This window comes from Chrysemys picta, chromosome 2, assembly GCF_011386835.1.
Source record: "Chrysemys picta bellii isolate R12L10 chromosome 2, ASM1138683v2, whole genome shotgun sequence".
In the NCBI taxonomy this organism is placed as follows: Eukaryota; Metazoa; Chordata; order Testudines; family Emydidae; genus Chrysemys; species Chrysemys picta.
The window spans coordinates 6316204-6333145 of record NC_088792.1 but is presented as its reverse complement, the minus strand read 5'-3'; the positions used below and the strand labels follow the sequence as shown (position 1 = coordinate 6333145).

General features: G+C 41.2%; 1 protein-coding gene across 10 annotated transcripts in view; it reads right to left on the bottom strand.

The window, feature by feature from the left end:
* The window catches only part of SETD2 (SET domain containing 2, histone lysine methyltransferase), a 143915-nt gene that overhangs the window by 74620 nt on the left and 52353 nt on the right, over window positions 1-16942 (bottom strand). For 6 of the 10 annotated variants that reach the window (XM_065582561.1, XM_065582564.1, XM_065582563.1 and 3 more), the window contains exons 9-12: window positions 16659-16785; window positions 14398-14532; window positions 13220-13348; window positions 8320-8949 (exon numbers count right to left, since the gene is read on the bottom strand). In XM_065582561.1, the coding sequence (XP_065438633.1) occupies window positions 8320-8949; window positions 13220-13348; window positions 14398-14532; window positions 16659-16785 (1021 nt within the window). Of the gene's footprint in view, window positions 1-4835; window positions 5119-8319; window positions 8950-13219; window positions 13349-14397; window positions 14533-16658; window positions 16786-16942 lie in introns of all 10 variants that reach the window. The other 4 variants (XR_010598164.1, XR_010598166.1, XR_010598165.1 and 1 more) reach the window with 2 other exon arrangements.

Here is a 16942-nt window from a genome sequence, read left to right as displayed (position 1 = left end):
ACTGCATGCATCCGATGAAGTGGGTTTTAGCCCACGAAAGCTTATGCCCAAATAAATTTTTTAGTCTCTAAGGTGCCACAAGTACTCCTCGTTCTTCACACTACACAAAGAAATTCTTTAAGCGTAACAGAAGCAGGAAGCTTGTGAGAGAATATGCAAGTCTGGTGGCCACCAGAGTATAAAGGGAGCAGCTTTGAACGATAAAGACACCGCAGAGAGGCTAGATGATGCCCGTGCCCTCTATCTCCATTACCAAGGACACTGGGGAGATGCAATGCCAGGCTTTTTCTTCTAAGTCTCTTCATACTGGAGGGAGTGGTAGGCTTAAGGACACTATTTATGTGGATCCAGTGCCAGCAACTGGAGTAGGAGCAGCTGTGTGCACTGCTTACAATTTCAGCACCCCCCGTCACCACCACCATCCTGTTGCCCAGAAGAAGCCCATTTACTTGGGCCATGTATGGGGAAGAGTTAGCCTATACTGCGTGTTACCCTACATCCTATCAATTTCCAAGGGAACTTGCATAATAAGATTTGTAATACAATGGTCCCGTTGACACTTAATACATGCAGCTCTCAGGAAACACAAAAAATTGGGTAGGATAACCATAAAAAACTCCAGTACTCAAAATGAGCCATTTAGTGTGGCTAAAATAGAAACAGCCTGAAAGTAAGAGGGAAGAGGTAGGTTAGACTCTAGGAACTGGATTCCCCAAGTCCCACAAACCATTAGGCCAATTAAATAATGGACTTTGCCAAGGCAGGTTACTGATAGAGCCCTGCAAATCTGGGATATACACTTTATAGCTGTGTGTATCTGCATCTGTGGTTGTATTGTTTACTATCTTTGCAGATCTGATGTGGATCCAAATTTTTGGATCTGTGCAGGGATCTAGTTACAGAAAAATAGTTCCTAGGGGTCTTCTAGAGCTACAAAGACTATGACAAGAACAAGGGCTCACCTAATAAAAACAGCACCAATAAATTTACAACAAATTAAGGGAATGTGGCTTCACGCAGTATATTGTCAGTTTATGCAATTTACCGCTGCAGGTCATCATGTATCCAAGTTCTATGGCTGTACTTTAAAACAGATGGCTATTAAAAATATTTTCAGCTTTGCAGACCAAAATAAAGGTAATCTAGCCTCATGGTTCAGGGCCTGAAGGAAGTCATGCTGCAGGGGTCAGGAAGGTGCTTGCCCTCTCCGTACACAGCATAGCACAATTAGCTTGGTGGTATATCTTCCTCTGAAGTAAAAGATATTGGCCCGTTATAGGCGGGATTGCAGACCTGATGGATCAATGATCTAATCTGATATGGCAAATCTTACATCCCCATTTAACAACTTTAAAGTTTAAGGTAGAAGACAATCCTGAATCAACACATGGCAATGAACAAAATGCTCCAGGGGCTTCTTCCCAGGCCTACATGTCAGGGTCATTCAGATTTTGAAGGATCCACCGGTCGAGTGGTCTGGCAAGCAGATGCATGTTATATCAAGTGATGGATCAAAATTATTCTATGAAAACCACGTGGTGATCAAATGAGATGCAAACCAGACAGAACGCCAGTGAAAGGCTGATTTCATTTTTTTGAAACTTAACTGTCTTACTTGCATATACGTAACGACTGAATCAATGCAAGCACCGTAACAAATGTCCAAACACTTTTCTACCCTCTTTCAGAAACAATTTTTGTTTAACAGGATACGCAGAAAATTAAATAAAAAAAAAAAAAATATTAACCTTAAAGGTCTAATTTAAACTAAAGGAAAAGTGAAAGTTACACTGCCAGTCTGCCCCAAATCACCCTATTGGGTCTAGGTAAGGTAGCAGATTTGAGATCATTCTGCAGCTCTAAGGAAGGAGTATGAAGTTTAATGGAATTTCCTTTTAATGTCTCGCTAATAGAGAGTTTAATTTTGTTTTATTTAGCAGGATGGAATGTAGATGGACAATTAAGACAATGAAGATGAATGTAGGAAAGTTACAGTACAACAGGGAAAGAGTACAGCTCAACAAGCCAAGGGAGAAAGCTGGTCTAGCGTAATGACTATGGATGAACAAATGTTACTGTGTGGGGAGAACGGTAACGAGGTAATCGTGTATCCACACAGGTGTCTCAGCACGCTAGAAAACTGCAGCAGAGTAACTGCTCATTTGACTATTTTGCACTTTTTCCATCTTTCGATTATGAAAAATCTGTGTCTTTGAAACTCATCAATAAAACTGGGTACAGTCACTTTCATGCCGACAAATCCATTGCACTGCAGTTTGTGCAGCTACAGAATCACACCAACACTTCTCTGGAACTTGTGTCACTTGGCAAAGTTTGCAAATTAAGGGTGGAAATTATCAGTTGCTTGGACTTTTTAAAGATCTGTCTATGCCTAACTACAAGCTCAAGTTTCATCAACAATATTTGGTCACTGATTTCTGCTCTTCAGTGCCAAAACAGAGCTAGCAGATGCTCTCCAGAGAAACAATAAAATACAGGAAATAATATGTGCACATATAATTCCACTAACCTGCATGCAATGCATGGCATCGCATTTATCATTTCTATTTCTGTACCTCTCTCCTCTGCCTATTGTTTCTCCTAGTCCTCTCTACCTCGTTTTGCTTATTCTCTAAGAATACGTCTATACTACCCGTCGGATAAGCAGGTAGCGTTCGACGTATCGGGGATTGATTTATCGCGTCTCATGTAGACGCGATGAATCGATGCCCGTACTCCACCTCAGCAGGAGGAGTAAGCGGAGTCGACGGGCGAGCCGCAGCGGTCGACTCACCGCTGTGAGAATGGTCAGGTAATTCAAACTAAGATACTTTGGCTTCAGCTATGCGAATAGCACAGCTGACGTTGCGTATGTTCGTTCGAACCCTCCCACTAGCGTAGCCCAAGCCTTAGCCTCTTTCACTGAAAACACTGGCTTCTTTTACAGCCACTGAATCAAATCAAATTGCGATTGTGTTCTCTTCCCTCCCATCTTCCCTTATTAATTGTGAAACCTTTCTCCATCCCAGTCATAACTCCCCTCCCTTCTCCCCACATTCTACTTTCCTCTTCCCTGCTTGTCTGTATCATGTGCTGCTGCTCCTTTTCCTTGAACAGCTCTCCCCTTTCTCCGCTAGTCATTCTGTGGACACCATGAGCTTCAAAGTAACATTTGTATTGCAAGAGCTACCGAGGGGGGGGGGGGGGGGAGAAAAACTATGCAAGGAGGTGTGGGCAGCGAAGGCTAAATAAATGCAAAGACGGTTGAGTTAGATTACCCACTAAGCAGCAATGATATTTTCATATATATTATATGTAATTCATATTTTTCTGAATTTGAGGTTGGTATTTGTATAAGGTGCAGACGGCCATCCTGGGAGATGAAGTCTGTTATCTATAGAATAGGTATGGCCTGAGGAATTGTACTTGTAAAGTTTCTCAACACTGCTCTACCCAGGTGCCTCAGTTATGACTTGGAAAGACCACTTCTAAGGGCGAGAGGATAGATGCAGTCTGCACGGGCCATTCGATCCTTCCCGTCTCTGCTCAGGCTGCTAACAATCATGCGATTTGTGATTTTGTTCTAAATGGACAGGGGCTCTTTTATGCTGATACTGGGAAGCGGACTGCAACAGAGACCAAATCCATCTCACCTAGGCCAAACTAGGACAATTACTTAACCACTGCTGACCTCAAATATTTGCAACTGTGACCCAGAGTTCAAAGCTAACTTAACCTTTACTAATCCCATGAGATACCCAGTTCAGAAAGGTACTCAGAAAAGTACTATTAAAAAATGAGTATGCTGTAATTTAAGTGAATGCTCTAGGAAGCCTAATAGCTATAACCTAATGCTTCTGACCTCTCACCAAGAAGGTTGTGAGATTGTCTGCACACCCAAAAGTATTGTGAAGAAAGATTGCAGAAGCTTAGCACCACCAGCCCTAGAGAAGTGTGTATATGATGCTAACTTTATTGCAACACCACAAATTGAGTTGCTATTGCCATTTCTGTTAAAGTAACTAAATTCTCTATGTAAAGCCTTTGTATGAAAGAAACAACAAAACTAAATTGAAAACTAATATTTCTAATACTTTAAGGCTGCTGGGGCAGTCTCAGCTACGAATCCTCAACAGCTAGACGGTCTTCAAAATATGAGCACTGTTAAAATGATGCAACTAAACTTAAAGTAATAATTATAAAGTCTTTCATAAAATAAAGATTAAGGAAGAAGACCAAGATCAAAAGAACCTGCTGAAGAAAGCTCAGCCCTTCCTATAAATTATTGTGATCCTCCTAACACCATGAGCTTTTAATGAGTGTTAATGAGTGTGAAAACACCCCACAAATTAGGGTTAATGGTTAAGACCATCAGCCCCCTCAGATACCACTAGGTGAAAAGCACTGGAATCATTAGCCATCACACGCCATGCAGTATTCATAATAAATGTCACTAGGTTCTCATCAGTCCCACGGGGGCCTTACCTGTTTCCTTTGAATCCTGTTGTACAATAGCACAGCCCAGGTTCTTGCACAGGCTAAAGAGTATGTAAGTATTGCATTTAACCACCACCTGTTACCTACTGTGTGTTCACCGACTCTTACGGTACATTTTCAGCATCAGGAGATATATGCACCATTTCCTCTTCCAACAGGAACTGTGTGCAAAAGCCTATGCTGAAAATTTACCCCACTGGATATTGTGAATGTTTGTGTTGCAATGAGGTATGTATTGTCAGCCAATATTCCTCATGGGTTCAGGCGTCAAAACGTACAAGGCCTTGCAACCCAAGGCAACTGTCCTGTGTATAGAGGTATATAAAAAGATAGCTCACTTAATCCTTTCATGCCAGGAGTAGGGATTTTCCCGGAGCGACGTCCATTGCCGGCAATGGACGCACCAAAATAACGTCGGCATCAATGAGTTAACCACCTCTGTCCTCTTTTCACCTATTATATTTCTCATGCATCATCCAGCTTCCCAACCATCTTCCTGTTTCTTCACAGTATGCACGCTATGTTCTCTCCCTTCTTCAGCACGGAGTTGAAAATGGAGTTGAGAAAAGGAGACACATGGTCAGCTGGTGATGTTAACAAGCTCCTTGCTGCCCTGAGAAGCTGGATGGAAATGGTTGAAATTACAAGGGGGTCATCATCAAGATCGGGGAGGACATAGCTTAAGTTACGAGATTTCACAACCTCCCACCCACCCCTCCTATGACACTATTATTGCAGATGACAAGTTCCACAACTCAATGAAAAACCAGCTTTAAAGAGCTTGGAAGCACCTGAAAATTCACCTTGCTGTCTTCCTGCTTTGGTGATGGGACAAAGTTGATGGGAAGACAGACCCAGCTCCCACAGAAAGTCTAAAGGATCAGGAGACAGGGTAACTATGCATCCCCCTTTAATCTAGAATATGGGACTTTACTAAGTGCCCCAATGGCCTTTCTGTAGCCTAAAAGTCTTAAGACTTATCAGCCATTTCAGAGCTGTAGTATCTTGGCCTGACAGTTAGCCCAAAAGACAATATGCAATACTCTAACAGGTGAAAGTTGGACAGAAGCAGTTAACTCTTTTAGTGCCATGATAAAACACAGGACGGAATACATCCAGAGGGTCATATCAGTTCCCCAAGAACACTTGGCAAGATAAAAAGGTTTTCACAGACTTAAGGCTTGATTCTGATTTCAGATACATGGTACATTATAATTCAAGTATCACAAAACCAGCTCTTGGGCAAATATACCCATGTACCCAAGATCAGAACTTTAAATCATGTTACATATGGTTATTAGTGTCCTCAGAATTATATCAGGTAAGTTGCAACAGGGCAGACCCCATAGGGAGGAAGTGAATCCACATCTCAAACGGCAAATTTGATGGGTAATGATTCCATAGCTGACCACGGGCTTGAGCCAGTGGATTTAGGTAGCTGAAGTCAGGGCTACTCCAAATTCAACAGAAACTGCAAGTGTGCTGGGAGTCAGCACTTGATGTTAAAATGACACTGTCAGGTCAAATCTGGCCCCAAAATAAGGTTTTATAAAACTTAACAGCATTAGAATCCAAGATTTTCCTTATAAACTTCAATAAAAAATTTTTTTAAACAATTATTCCCCTACAGTATTTGCAACTCAAACAATACAGCAGGAGATCCTGAAAATGAAAGTAGCCGGAAAGAGTATAACCAAAAGGGTAGCGGAATAGTCCATGACTGTCAGAGGTGAGAAAAATTCAAGAACAAAACAGCATAAAGTGAAGAATTTTTTTTTAACTTTTCAGTTTTAATAATACATGGTATTAATTACATAAGGAAAATGTGTTTTGGTTTATATATATTTAACCTGACAGTGTCCCTTTAAGTGAAGAAATCTTCAACCCCTGATTAATTAAACAAACTGCAGACTAAAGCGGTTAACCAATATACTGTAGATCCACAGGGTTAAAAAAGGGGGACAATACATACAACCTTATTTGCATATATAAACATATTTTAGTGCATAATTTGTAATTTACAAAGGTCACATCTTTTCTCCTATTAGGTTTACAACATAATTATAGTCAAAACTCTGTAAATGCACACAAATTAGAGATTATTTTGAATAGTAACCAGGTAAGAGAAGAATTTCTCTTTCCTACCAAAAATGGATAATTTTATGGCCATTAACGTTGGTGGCTATGGAAGCTAACAGAGTCATAGGAAATAGTGTCTCATGAATTCACCCCTAAGCTGATCTCCAGCAAAGGCCAGGAAGGAATATCCCCATTCATGTACAGCACTGCCCAATGAGGTGCATTATCAATTCTCTTTACTAGACTCTCCTGAAACATCAAGAGTTGGACATTTTAAGGGGCAAAATACTACCATCGAAGGCCTTAGGGTGTGTTGTCTGATAGGAATGTACGCTATGAGAGAACTTCTTATTAAGGGAGGGCAAACTCTTTCCTTAAAATGAAGGCTACCTGTACCTTAACTAACCTAACCAAGAATAAACCCTTTTGGAAGTACAAGAAAATGTCAGGACTGCATTTTCCATCTCTCCCACAAGGAGGCCACTGGGAGAGGTCAAACTAGAGTCCCTCCCCACTGCTTCCTTTTGTTATCCTGGCTGGGGAGTATGAGGGACAAGTGTCTACTTAAACCTTGCAATCCTCTGTTCAGCACCTCCCCTCTTCAGGGGCAGCTCTTTCACTCCAGTGCCGTGGCCTGTAACATCTCCGCAGGGTCCCAATGAAATGTCACTTTCAAATTTAAAACTAACCTCCCACCCTTCCATTCCTGCAAGGAACGCTCACTTTATGGGGATGGGGTGAGGGGTTTTAACTGTACCACCGAGAACTCTAGGACAGATGATTGAGTGTTTTAAATTTTCAAGTGGCAGACTGTTAGGATTCACTGGGTCCCACTGGGCCAGAGTAGGCTGCTCCCGGAAAAGATTCATTACCAGAGAAGGCCACTCAGCTGCTCAGAGGAGAGGTCAGCCTGATGCTGGAAGGAGGAAGCAGCCTGCCAGCCACCACCTCCCTCACCTGCCAAGACAACACCGCAGGTAAGGTACAGGGACTGGAAAGAGTGTATGGAGGATCACAGCCCCCACTGCCCAGTGGCAGGCTTCAAGGTTTCAGATTAGCATCCAGATGTTTTGATGTTTAGCTGATCTGAACATAAATCTTTAAATCTTTGGAACTTAACTCAACACTAGCAATAATGTCAACAGAACAGAAAGTTGCCAGAAGACAACAGTCTCCTAATGCTACAAAAAATTGCAGATGAAAAGCAAACATTTATCGGACCAGCCACACTGACCGTCTTGAGATCACAATTTACATCTAGATCAGACATTTGGTAGAACATTCAGACGTATGCTGAAGTGGTTGAGCCAGAATTGCTCACTGCACTATTATTGCCCTGCTATTTTCTGGCTGGTTTAGAAAACAGTCCTGCAAGATAGCACCAGCCAAGCAAAGACCAAATCACCAATAAACCGCTTTTAAAAAAATGAACTAAACTGAACTGGATGAATATGCCGTCATCTCAGTGGTCAAGCTGGACTGATTCATCTCTGATCAATGAATAACACATTAGCATAAATCCCATAGGGTATAATTTGCAACAAAGGGAATTCACAGAAAGTACCTGGAGGTGTGTTTTTTGGCTGAAATCCCTCACTTAGGGAAGGCGTTCCTATTTGTTTGGCAAAAAACATTTACAAACAAGGCAACAACTTCGTCTTATTTATGTTCAACTGCAAACAATGATGTTTTTCCTTTATAAATACAACTGCCATAGCTACAGCGAGCTACTGTTCCTCTTACCTTTAGGTCTTTCCAGCAGTCCAGAAGCTTGGTAGCCAAGTCACTCATATCCAGTATTTTGTCAGTCTGTTCTTGGCTCCTCTCACTCTCTACGTCAGACACCCCCTCCTCTTCATCTTGAGATGGTGTTTCCATCGCAATGGGCTCTTCTAGCTTCGTGCCATTGCTCTCTTTGGCCTCTGCTTCAGGCTCAGCCTCCAGCTCGATAGACCGAGGTTTGCTGCTGTCCACTGCAGCATCAATGGCAGCTTTGATTTCCTGTTGCGGCGGCTCCTCTGCCGGCGCACTGTCCAGCTGGTCTAGGTCTTCTTTGCCCTCCTTTCCCTCCAGCTCGCTGGTGGTATCAGAGATTGCACTGTCCATGCTGTTTTCACTTATAATTTTGAGCCTTCGAAAGACAAGCTTCTTCGGGGTGTCTGTGTCGCCTTCTGTGCTCTGCTTGATGGAAGGATCTGGCGTGTTGAGTGGCGTATGAGCCCGTGATGTGTTCTCGCTGGAATAACCATCCCCCTCGCTGAGCTGTGGGACTGCAGTCTTGGTCTGAGCCCAGCGCTGGATAATTGGAAGCACTTTGCTCTCCTCCAGCATGTTTTTATTGGGTATAGGCAAGAGCTCCAGAGTCTTCATAATCTGGTTACAAACACAAAACCACAGCGGTTACATTTAAAACCGTCACTTTGCACTAGTTTTTTTATACCTCTGACTTGGCAATAGCAATTTCTTCCAAGGGGAACTGAGTTCTTTACTATTTGCCAGAGCCATATTCATACTGACACAAGTTAGTAGAGATGCATTTGCTGTAGGGGCGGTAGTGAACTTTTGTTGACTACTACTGACACCAAATAAAATATACGGATGGGAAAAAAGACAAAGTATTCAGGTCACAACTGCAATGAATTCAGAGGGCTCAGACACTTACAGCTGACGGTGCATATCTTGAATTTCCATGTAAACAAACCCAAGGTAGAATAGCTCAAATAAAAATGTGTTGATTATTTAAATGGTTAACTTTTTAATTTAGGCTTTGGTATAGAAATCACACTTTTATATGGTTAAGTTGATCTCTCTCTAAATTGGCTTTGATTGCATACTAAACGTTGTGGATCAGATTTTCCTCTTTGTAAATGTTGCAGTAATTATTTAATTTGTAACTATATTAATGGAAGAGGTTAATAGAAACCGATTGATAGATAAACCGAGATAGTAAGTTCAAATCTTCCTATGGTTGATCTAATAGCAATATTTGAAAAGTTCTTTTTTCACTAGACAGCAGTATTTAAAACATCCACTGGATGTCACAGAATTACATACTTTAGCTGAAGGAAGACCCTGGGTGGAATGTCACCACTGCCAGCACGTGTGTAATCATTGTTTGCAACTTAAAACTAGACTGGACAAGACACTAGAGAAATGTACTGTGGACAACAATCCTGCACTGGCAGAGAGAGAGACTGGATAGCTTTACATTTCTATCTATAACGTCCATGATTCTATGATCATGTAGATTTCTGAAGCCTACAGAAAATAAAGACAAATACTACTACAAAAATGTGCATTTTTTTCAGGTTGCTGCTAGTTTGAAAATCTAAGTTTTAAAGAAAGCTAAAAAATTCAAGAAGTGTTCCTAGCTAGATTGTACCATGATGCATATACATGCAAAAAATCTTACAAAAATTAGACTTTATTTACTCTCTGATTTGCATCTTGAGTAAATAAAAAAAATAAAAATCACTCCACATACCTTCTGTATAAGAAAAATTAAATTCCCACTCCTGGTTTTAGATTCTCAGCACCTAACTTGCAGGAACTCCTATTGTTTTAGTCTTCTGAGGTCACTAAACCAACTCATGAGAAGACAGCAATTCCCAATCTAAGGCCCCTTGTGCCTCTAAATACCAGTTCATTTTACAAGCAAATGACAGAAAACAAAAGAATCAAAAAAACAGTTGCCAAAAACTATGCACACTGGATCCATTGTAACTGATATGCCTTCTAAGAAGAGGAAGTACATTTAAGTATATGAAGACGCTAGCGGTTGTCGTGCAGAAAGACAGGCATGAATCATTCTCTGAAGAAATCTCTTCACAGTTGGACAGATGAAAACTGAGAATTCCTTGGACAGGCAAATCAAAGGCCAGAAGGATGGTGAGATAAAGTCTGGGTTAAGCACTTGCACTTCAAGGTGCATTGTAGATGGTCTGTGAAATTTTAAGACATTTTACCTCATATGACCACTGTTGTTCAATGTCTGAATGGTCCCAACATCCAGGCAGCTACATGGAGCAAGTCTGAATGTCTGAGAATCTGATCCCACTCCAAATTGAACAAGGGAGAACAGGTCATGGAACAGGGCTGGACTGAGGTCTACTCTGAACTCTCACAACTAAACGTAACGGAACTCAGCTTCGCTGTCCAGAATTCAAGACCACCACAAATGTGAGAATCCCCCCAGTGACAACGAGGAGGGTAATGCCACGTCAGTCATATCTCAGGAGCAAAGAACAGAAATGGCTATACGGCTTCCCCACTCCTTCAATTTGAAGACTCCCTCAGCAGCACGGGCACCTGAGGACACATGGTACATGTACTTGTGCTCCACTACTTAAGAGACTGGCAAGATAGTAATGTGGGTGTTACCATCCACTCTGTTCCATCCACCCAAAAGAAGATGGTGCCATGGCAGAAGGGAATTCTTAAGCTAGCTCATAGTCTCTGCTTTGGAGTCCATGAAAGTTTATAAAGAGTAGCTCAGATACTCCAAAGAGGATGGTTGTCACAGCAGGAATTGTGGTCTTTCTCCCCAGGTCCAGTGGATTCAGCCTTAGAGAGAAGTCTTTCAGGTAACCCACATAACCTGATAAGTCTCTCCTCAGATAGCAAGCTCAGGCTGATGCATTAAGTCAGGTGGGGAAGGGATGTTGACTCAGCAGATGTGAATTACAGTTGCACCAAGGCCATTGGAACTGAAAAGAACAACAGCGTCAGAATAAGCACTGATGCTGACTGCCCTGAATCTTGTGGGATGTGTACAGGATCCTGATGGGACCATAAGCTCAGAGTGTGCACTCTAATAGCACAAAGCTTTAACGGCCCAGGAGATTAGTACATCTCACCCATAGCTGAGGCAGTGTGACAATCTGGCCCAGGAGAACAGATGTTTTATAAGGCTAATGAAGCAAGATCCTTGTCAAGATAAGGACAGATGAGGCATGGACGATGGAGTCAACTGGTCTCCCCACCCCATAAAGTATTACCATATTTATAGCAGAAAGAAGCCTTTTTGCCCCCCATTAACTCCAACTGGAGGGAGTCCCTAGCCACTTGGAAAATGTCAAGATCTCTGCATAGGGACTTATTAGGCCTACACCAATAGACTCTTGATGACCAGCTGAGTTAGCATATTCTGGAAACGTTCATCCCAACTCACAAAGACATACTAAGATACTAGAGAGCCAAGTCATAGCCTATTGCAAGACATCAGGCATTGCTCACATTTACCGAAACAGGCATTTTACAAACAATCTAGGCTCCTTCTCAGCTATTTCTGTAAAAAAAATATTGTGACCCGGTACAAGAGAAAAAGAAAAGTAACCCATGGCTGCAAGAGCCTTTGGATTTCACTTCTATGTAGCATTTTTTTTTTTTAAATAGATAGATTGTAAGGAAAGGATACCACTCAAGAAGAAAATCTGAGAAAAATCATCCAACGATTCTAAACAGCTGAGAGAAACTGTACTAAACTAACAGCAGTGATATAAGAGAGCTCCTCTATCAGCAGCTATGAAAAATGAACTGAAGTTTAGAAGTAGTAATGACCATTTATTATGGATGTCTTCAGATCTTGAAAATTTTTGGAATTTCTGCTGTCACATGCTGTCCCCAGGAATGGAAAGTAGTTCTTTTGGAGAAAGAAGAATTTTATGTTTTGACTACAAGCGTCTCCATTAAAATAAGCACCAAAATGATTTTTGTAGGTGATGCTAAGGTGATTAAGTATATATAGAAAACAGCAGAAGACAATTTCAATGCTAGATATTGTCGGAGCAAACTCTGGATCCTCCAGCCAGTCCCCTACTCCTGAATAGCCAGTAATGGCAGTGCCCTTTTTTAAAGCTTAGCATATGCTACTTAAGTTTAAGGAAAATCACAAAGGCAAATTCCTTCCAGGTATTTCAAGCTTTCTGTATATGAACTAATGTACTTAAAAGAAAAAAGTTATGGGTTTATCTGTACTTTATGTCAAGGTAAAGTACCACATATGACTTTCATTAACACTTTATGTATTGTACTTCACTGTCTATGGATTTCAAAATGAAACCTTATTTTAAACACTAACTCAAGAAGGAGGTCGACAAATTGGGGGGGGTTCAGAGAAGAGCAACAAGAATGATTAAAGGATTAGAAAACCTGCCTTATAGTGACAGACCCAAGGAGCTCGATCTATTTAGCTTCACAAAGAGAAGGTTAAGGGGTGACTTTATTACCATCTATAAGTATTTTCAAGGGGAACAAATATTTAATAAAGGGCTCTTCAATCTAGCAGAGAAAGATATTACAAATTCAGACTAGAAATAAGCCACACACATTTTTACCAGTGAGAGTAATTAACCATTGGAACAACTTACCAAAGGTCGTGGTGGATTCTCTTTCACTGACAATTTTTAAATCAAGATTTGAAGTTTTTCTAAAAGATCTGCTCTAGGAATTTTGGGGGGGCAGTTCTCTGGCCTGTGTTATGCACGAGGTCAGATTAGATGGCCACAATGGTACCTTCTGGCCTTGGAATCAATGCATCATATTTTTATTCATACATGTTCACTCTTCTCAGCAATTACTACAGCTGCTTTGAAAGCTTCATGTACAAATAGAGTGACCTGGAAATCCTGAGACAATTACTGACCTCTAGCTGGAGCTTCAGGTTGTTCACAGTGTTTCCCCGTCCGTCACCCAGCTCAGCCATCCAGATCCAGAGGAGAGACAAGCCATGACATTCCAGGAAGGACTTCAGGCAGGCTTGCGAGTGTGTGTTCTAGATGAGACAGTTATGGAGAATCCATGGAAACAGTCAGCAACTTCCTCAGAGACTAAAACCTAATTTCCGCATCCTGACATTGTTAACTACTGAACTATGTACATGTTACTGACAAAACGCAACGCTACTAAAAATGCACACAATGTAGAGAGCCGAGCCTAGGCATGTGCCAATATTGAACAGCATCACCAAAAGAATACAGTAACTTTAAAGTGAAAGGAACAGCTGTTTTTAGTGCAATAGTGCATGCAGAAAGTAAATAAGTCTCCCTGGTAGTCAGCTGGTATTACAGCATAAAAACTTAACAGGAGGTTAGAGTGAGCAGATAATTGGCAGTAACTAATAATCTTTTCCACTAAGTCAGAGACACAAAAATTCAGGATGGCGTTAGAAGAGAAGTATAAATAAATTCATTCTAAGATGTCCAGGTTACCCCCTCTACAGTCATTTCCTTTTAAATTTTATTTTATCAGACATCTTAGTATATTGGTAACCATTATTCTCATCTCAGCAAAATTAATCACTACTTTTGGATGATTTTGTCAAAATGACCTTTTTAAGTTAACATCTAGAAAGGACTGTGCATGTCACCTTTCTAATCCTCCAAAAGGCAAAACACTCTGGCTAAAGTGTTAGCCACGGGGGGGAGGGATAGCTCATTGGTTTGAGCATTGGCCTGCTAAACCCAAGGTTGTGAGTTCAATCCTTGAGGGGGCTATTTCGGAAACTGGGGATTGGTCCTGCTTTGAGCAGGGGGTTGGACTAGATGACCTCCTAAGGTCTCTTCCAACCCTGATATTCTATGATTCTATAAAGGGTTGGAGCTACAAAGGGTCTACAAATTCTTTAAGTATGGCTGCAAACTTACCCCTTTGCCACACTAAATAGAGTAGCTCTTCCCTCCAGATTCTGTACTGGCAAAACCGTAAAACCTATTTTCCATTTTCTCCCTCTTCCTCACTAGCCTTTAAACACATTATTTAGAATAAAAACACTTCGCATAATTTTACTTCCCTCCTGCTTCAATCAGGTTGGGATCTCCTCACCTGTATGAGTTTGAGGCAGGTGAGTTTCTGCTCCAAAGTCTCAATCCGAACCATCAACCGGGATAAACTGAGAACTTGGTTCTTATCTGAAAGCCCCTCTCCATTCTCCAACAGTGCTTCCAACTCCCCATCCACCTACCACATCAAAGGAAAATGATTATACAACTCACAAAACACCCCATCAGACTCACAAGGTACCACTCAATCAGCTGTTAAGGGAATTTATTCTCTGGCTTTGAGGTTCCATAAGAAGTCTCTCCATGACCAAATCTCATATACTGAAAGGGAAGAAAATCTAGTTTTAGGTATACTTAATTTCATTTGTAGTTTTTTTTATTTGCTGCCCCATAGTTCTCCTCTGACTCTTTCAGTCATTCCTTGAATAAAGACTTTGAATACAATATGTAAATATTTCACACGCTGTGCTTTTCTCTCAAGTTAGCGGCTTAGACCAGTAAAATGGGCGGGGCCGGGGGGAGGGGTGAAAATCTGATTGCGTTCTCGGGAGCAAAAATGCGTGCAACATAGCATCTTCCATCTAGACCTGAAGCTTTAGCTTGTGCCACACATTCCAATCGTATGCACCGCCTATGTCCTTAGTTGTGTGCATTTAACACGTGCAGAATGCTCTGAAAAGGAAACTCTGGCTGTATTATTTAGCAAGGTATTCTGGTTTCAAATTTACCTTTTCATATATGAAAACAGGAGATGCTATTTAAAACATGGCTAGGGCTGCTTCAATTTATGAACAAGATATACACTGGGGCAGTAATGAGCAAATGTTCACTCTAAAGTTTGTAGGAACAAAAAAAAAAATTACCCGGGACAAATATTCATTATCTAATGTGGCAGTAATTAATATTTTAACTCTACTTTATAAGTGATAATGAAGTGTGGGATTTGACCAGGCAGTCTTCTTAAGCAGGTAGAATATGGAAGCCGTGGCTCGCTCTATACTAAAGGCAGCTATGTCCCTAATGGAAAGCCCTCAAGGAAATTTGAAACATAGGAAGAGCGTAGTCTCGTCTTAAATCAATGTGATTGCATTCTCTGATCCAAGGATGCAAAGACCTGGATATCTATTCTCAAGATCAAAGAACTTTCACTTTTAACAATACCTTATTTAATGCAGAGAATTGCAACATCCTGTGAATACCTAAAAATGAAGTTTGCTGGAGAGAAGCATATCATTCAAATGTAACTTATAAGCTGTTTTTAGGAAGACAAGTAGAAAAACACTTTTCTGGGAAAATGTAAAAATATAAGAGGTCAATTTTAAGAAGTCTAATTCCCTGACCACCCAAACAGAGATACGGTCAATCAAAATGAAGCTGCTAGCTTCAGAAGGCAGTCCCCCTCCAAAAGGGTACATACATGTAAAAGCAGTTTCAAGAGTGTAATTAGCATTCCCATAAGCCAAAAAACAGCTACATTTTACAGACAGTGAAAAGGATCCTTCCAGTTTCTTAGAAGAAACTTGAAATCTGGAGGTAAAGCTTTTTTCTTTCTTTCTCTCTCTAAATTGTGCTTCTCATGAGAGTTTCCTGTGGGGCTTGTCATTGTCATTGCAAGTTCACCACTACAACCCAATCAAAGGATTGAATTCACATAAATACCTTGATCAAAGTTATTTGGAGGAAATGCTGGAAGGCCTGATGAAAGGTAGGCTCTAGTTCTGTATACATGAAATGTATCACATGGGGCAGCAAATACAACAATTAAAACGGATGTCAAAGCAGATTTAATGCATAGTCACATTGGCCTCTAAGCCAAGGTGAATGCAAGTTCAAATCTACCACCACACCTTCAGGGCTCACTGACAGCAAGAAAGCAAGGAACAGCTGCACTCGTTCAACATCTCAAGCAAAGGATTGCACTTAAACCAGTGCAGATGTTTCCTGCAGTGGGTGAGCCCTGAAGCTGTCGTGAGAGATCTGAATTTGCAATCACCTTGGCCTAGAAGCAAGGGAGCTTGCAAAGAAGTCACATGAGCATGCATTACATATTAATAAACCATTCTATCCTAAGGTGGCCTTAAGTGTGCTGCGTTTGCTTGGGTTTTTACAGGCGCGTAAAATAGGTTTGCGGTTGGCAATATTCTGATTAAACCTTTGGGTCACACTAAACTTCGCTGATCCCAGAAGAGCTCTGTCTCCTTCTTAAGGCTGCCTTTTGAGACTTCGATAAGGAAGATCACCTCCTTGGGTCACCCTTTATGGAAAGCAGGTTGTACAAAGCAAACAAGGAAGAGTCGCACTCACCGAGTCTTTCTTACGAGAGCGTTCCTTTTTCATTTTTCCTCCTGCGGCTCTGATGCTGACCCTGTTCTCTCCTCCCAGGTAACCCCGGCAGTTAGTTGAGCCACAGAAGCATTTCTGAGCCTCTTTGCTGTTCAAGGGGTATGAGTGACACGTGACGTTAGTTTGCAGAGGTTAGTAAGAGATTGACGGCATTCACAGCAGGGTTGTTTTCCTAACTACTAAATGCATTTTAATTTTACTGTCATGGAAGAACAATTACAGTGCTGTATAATCACTCCTTATCC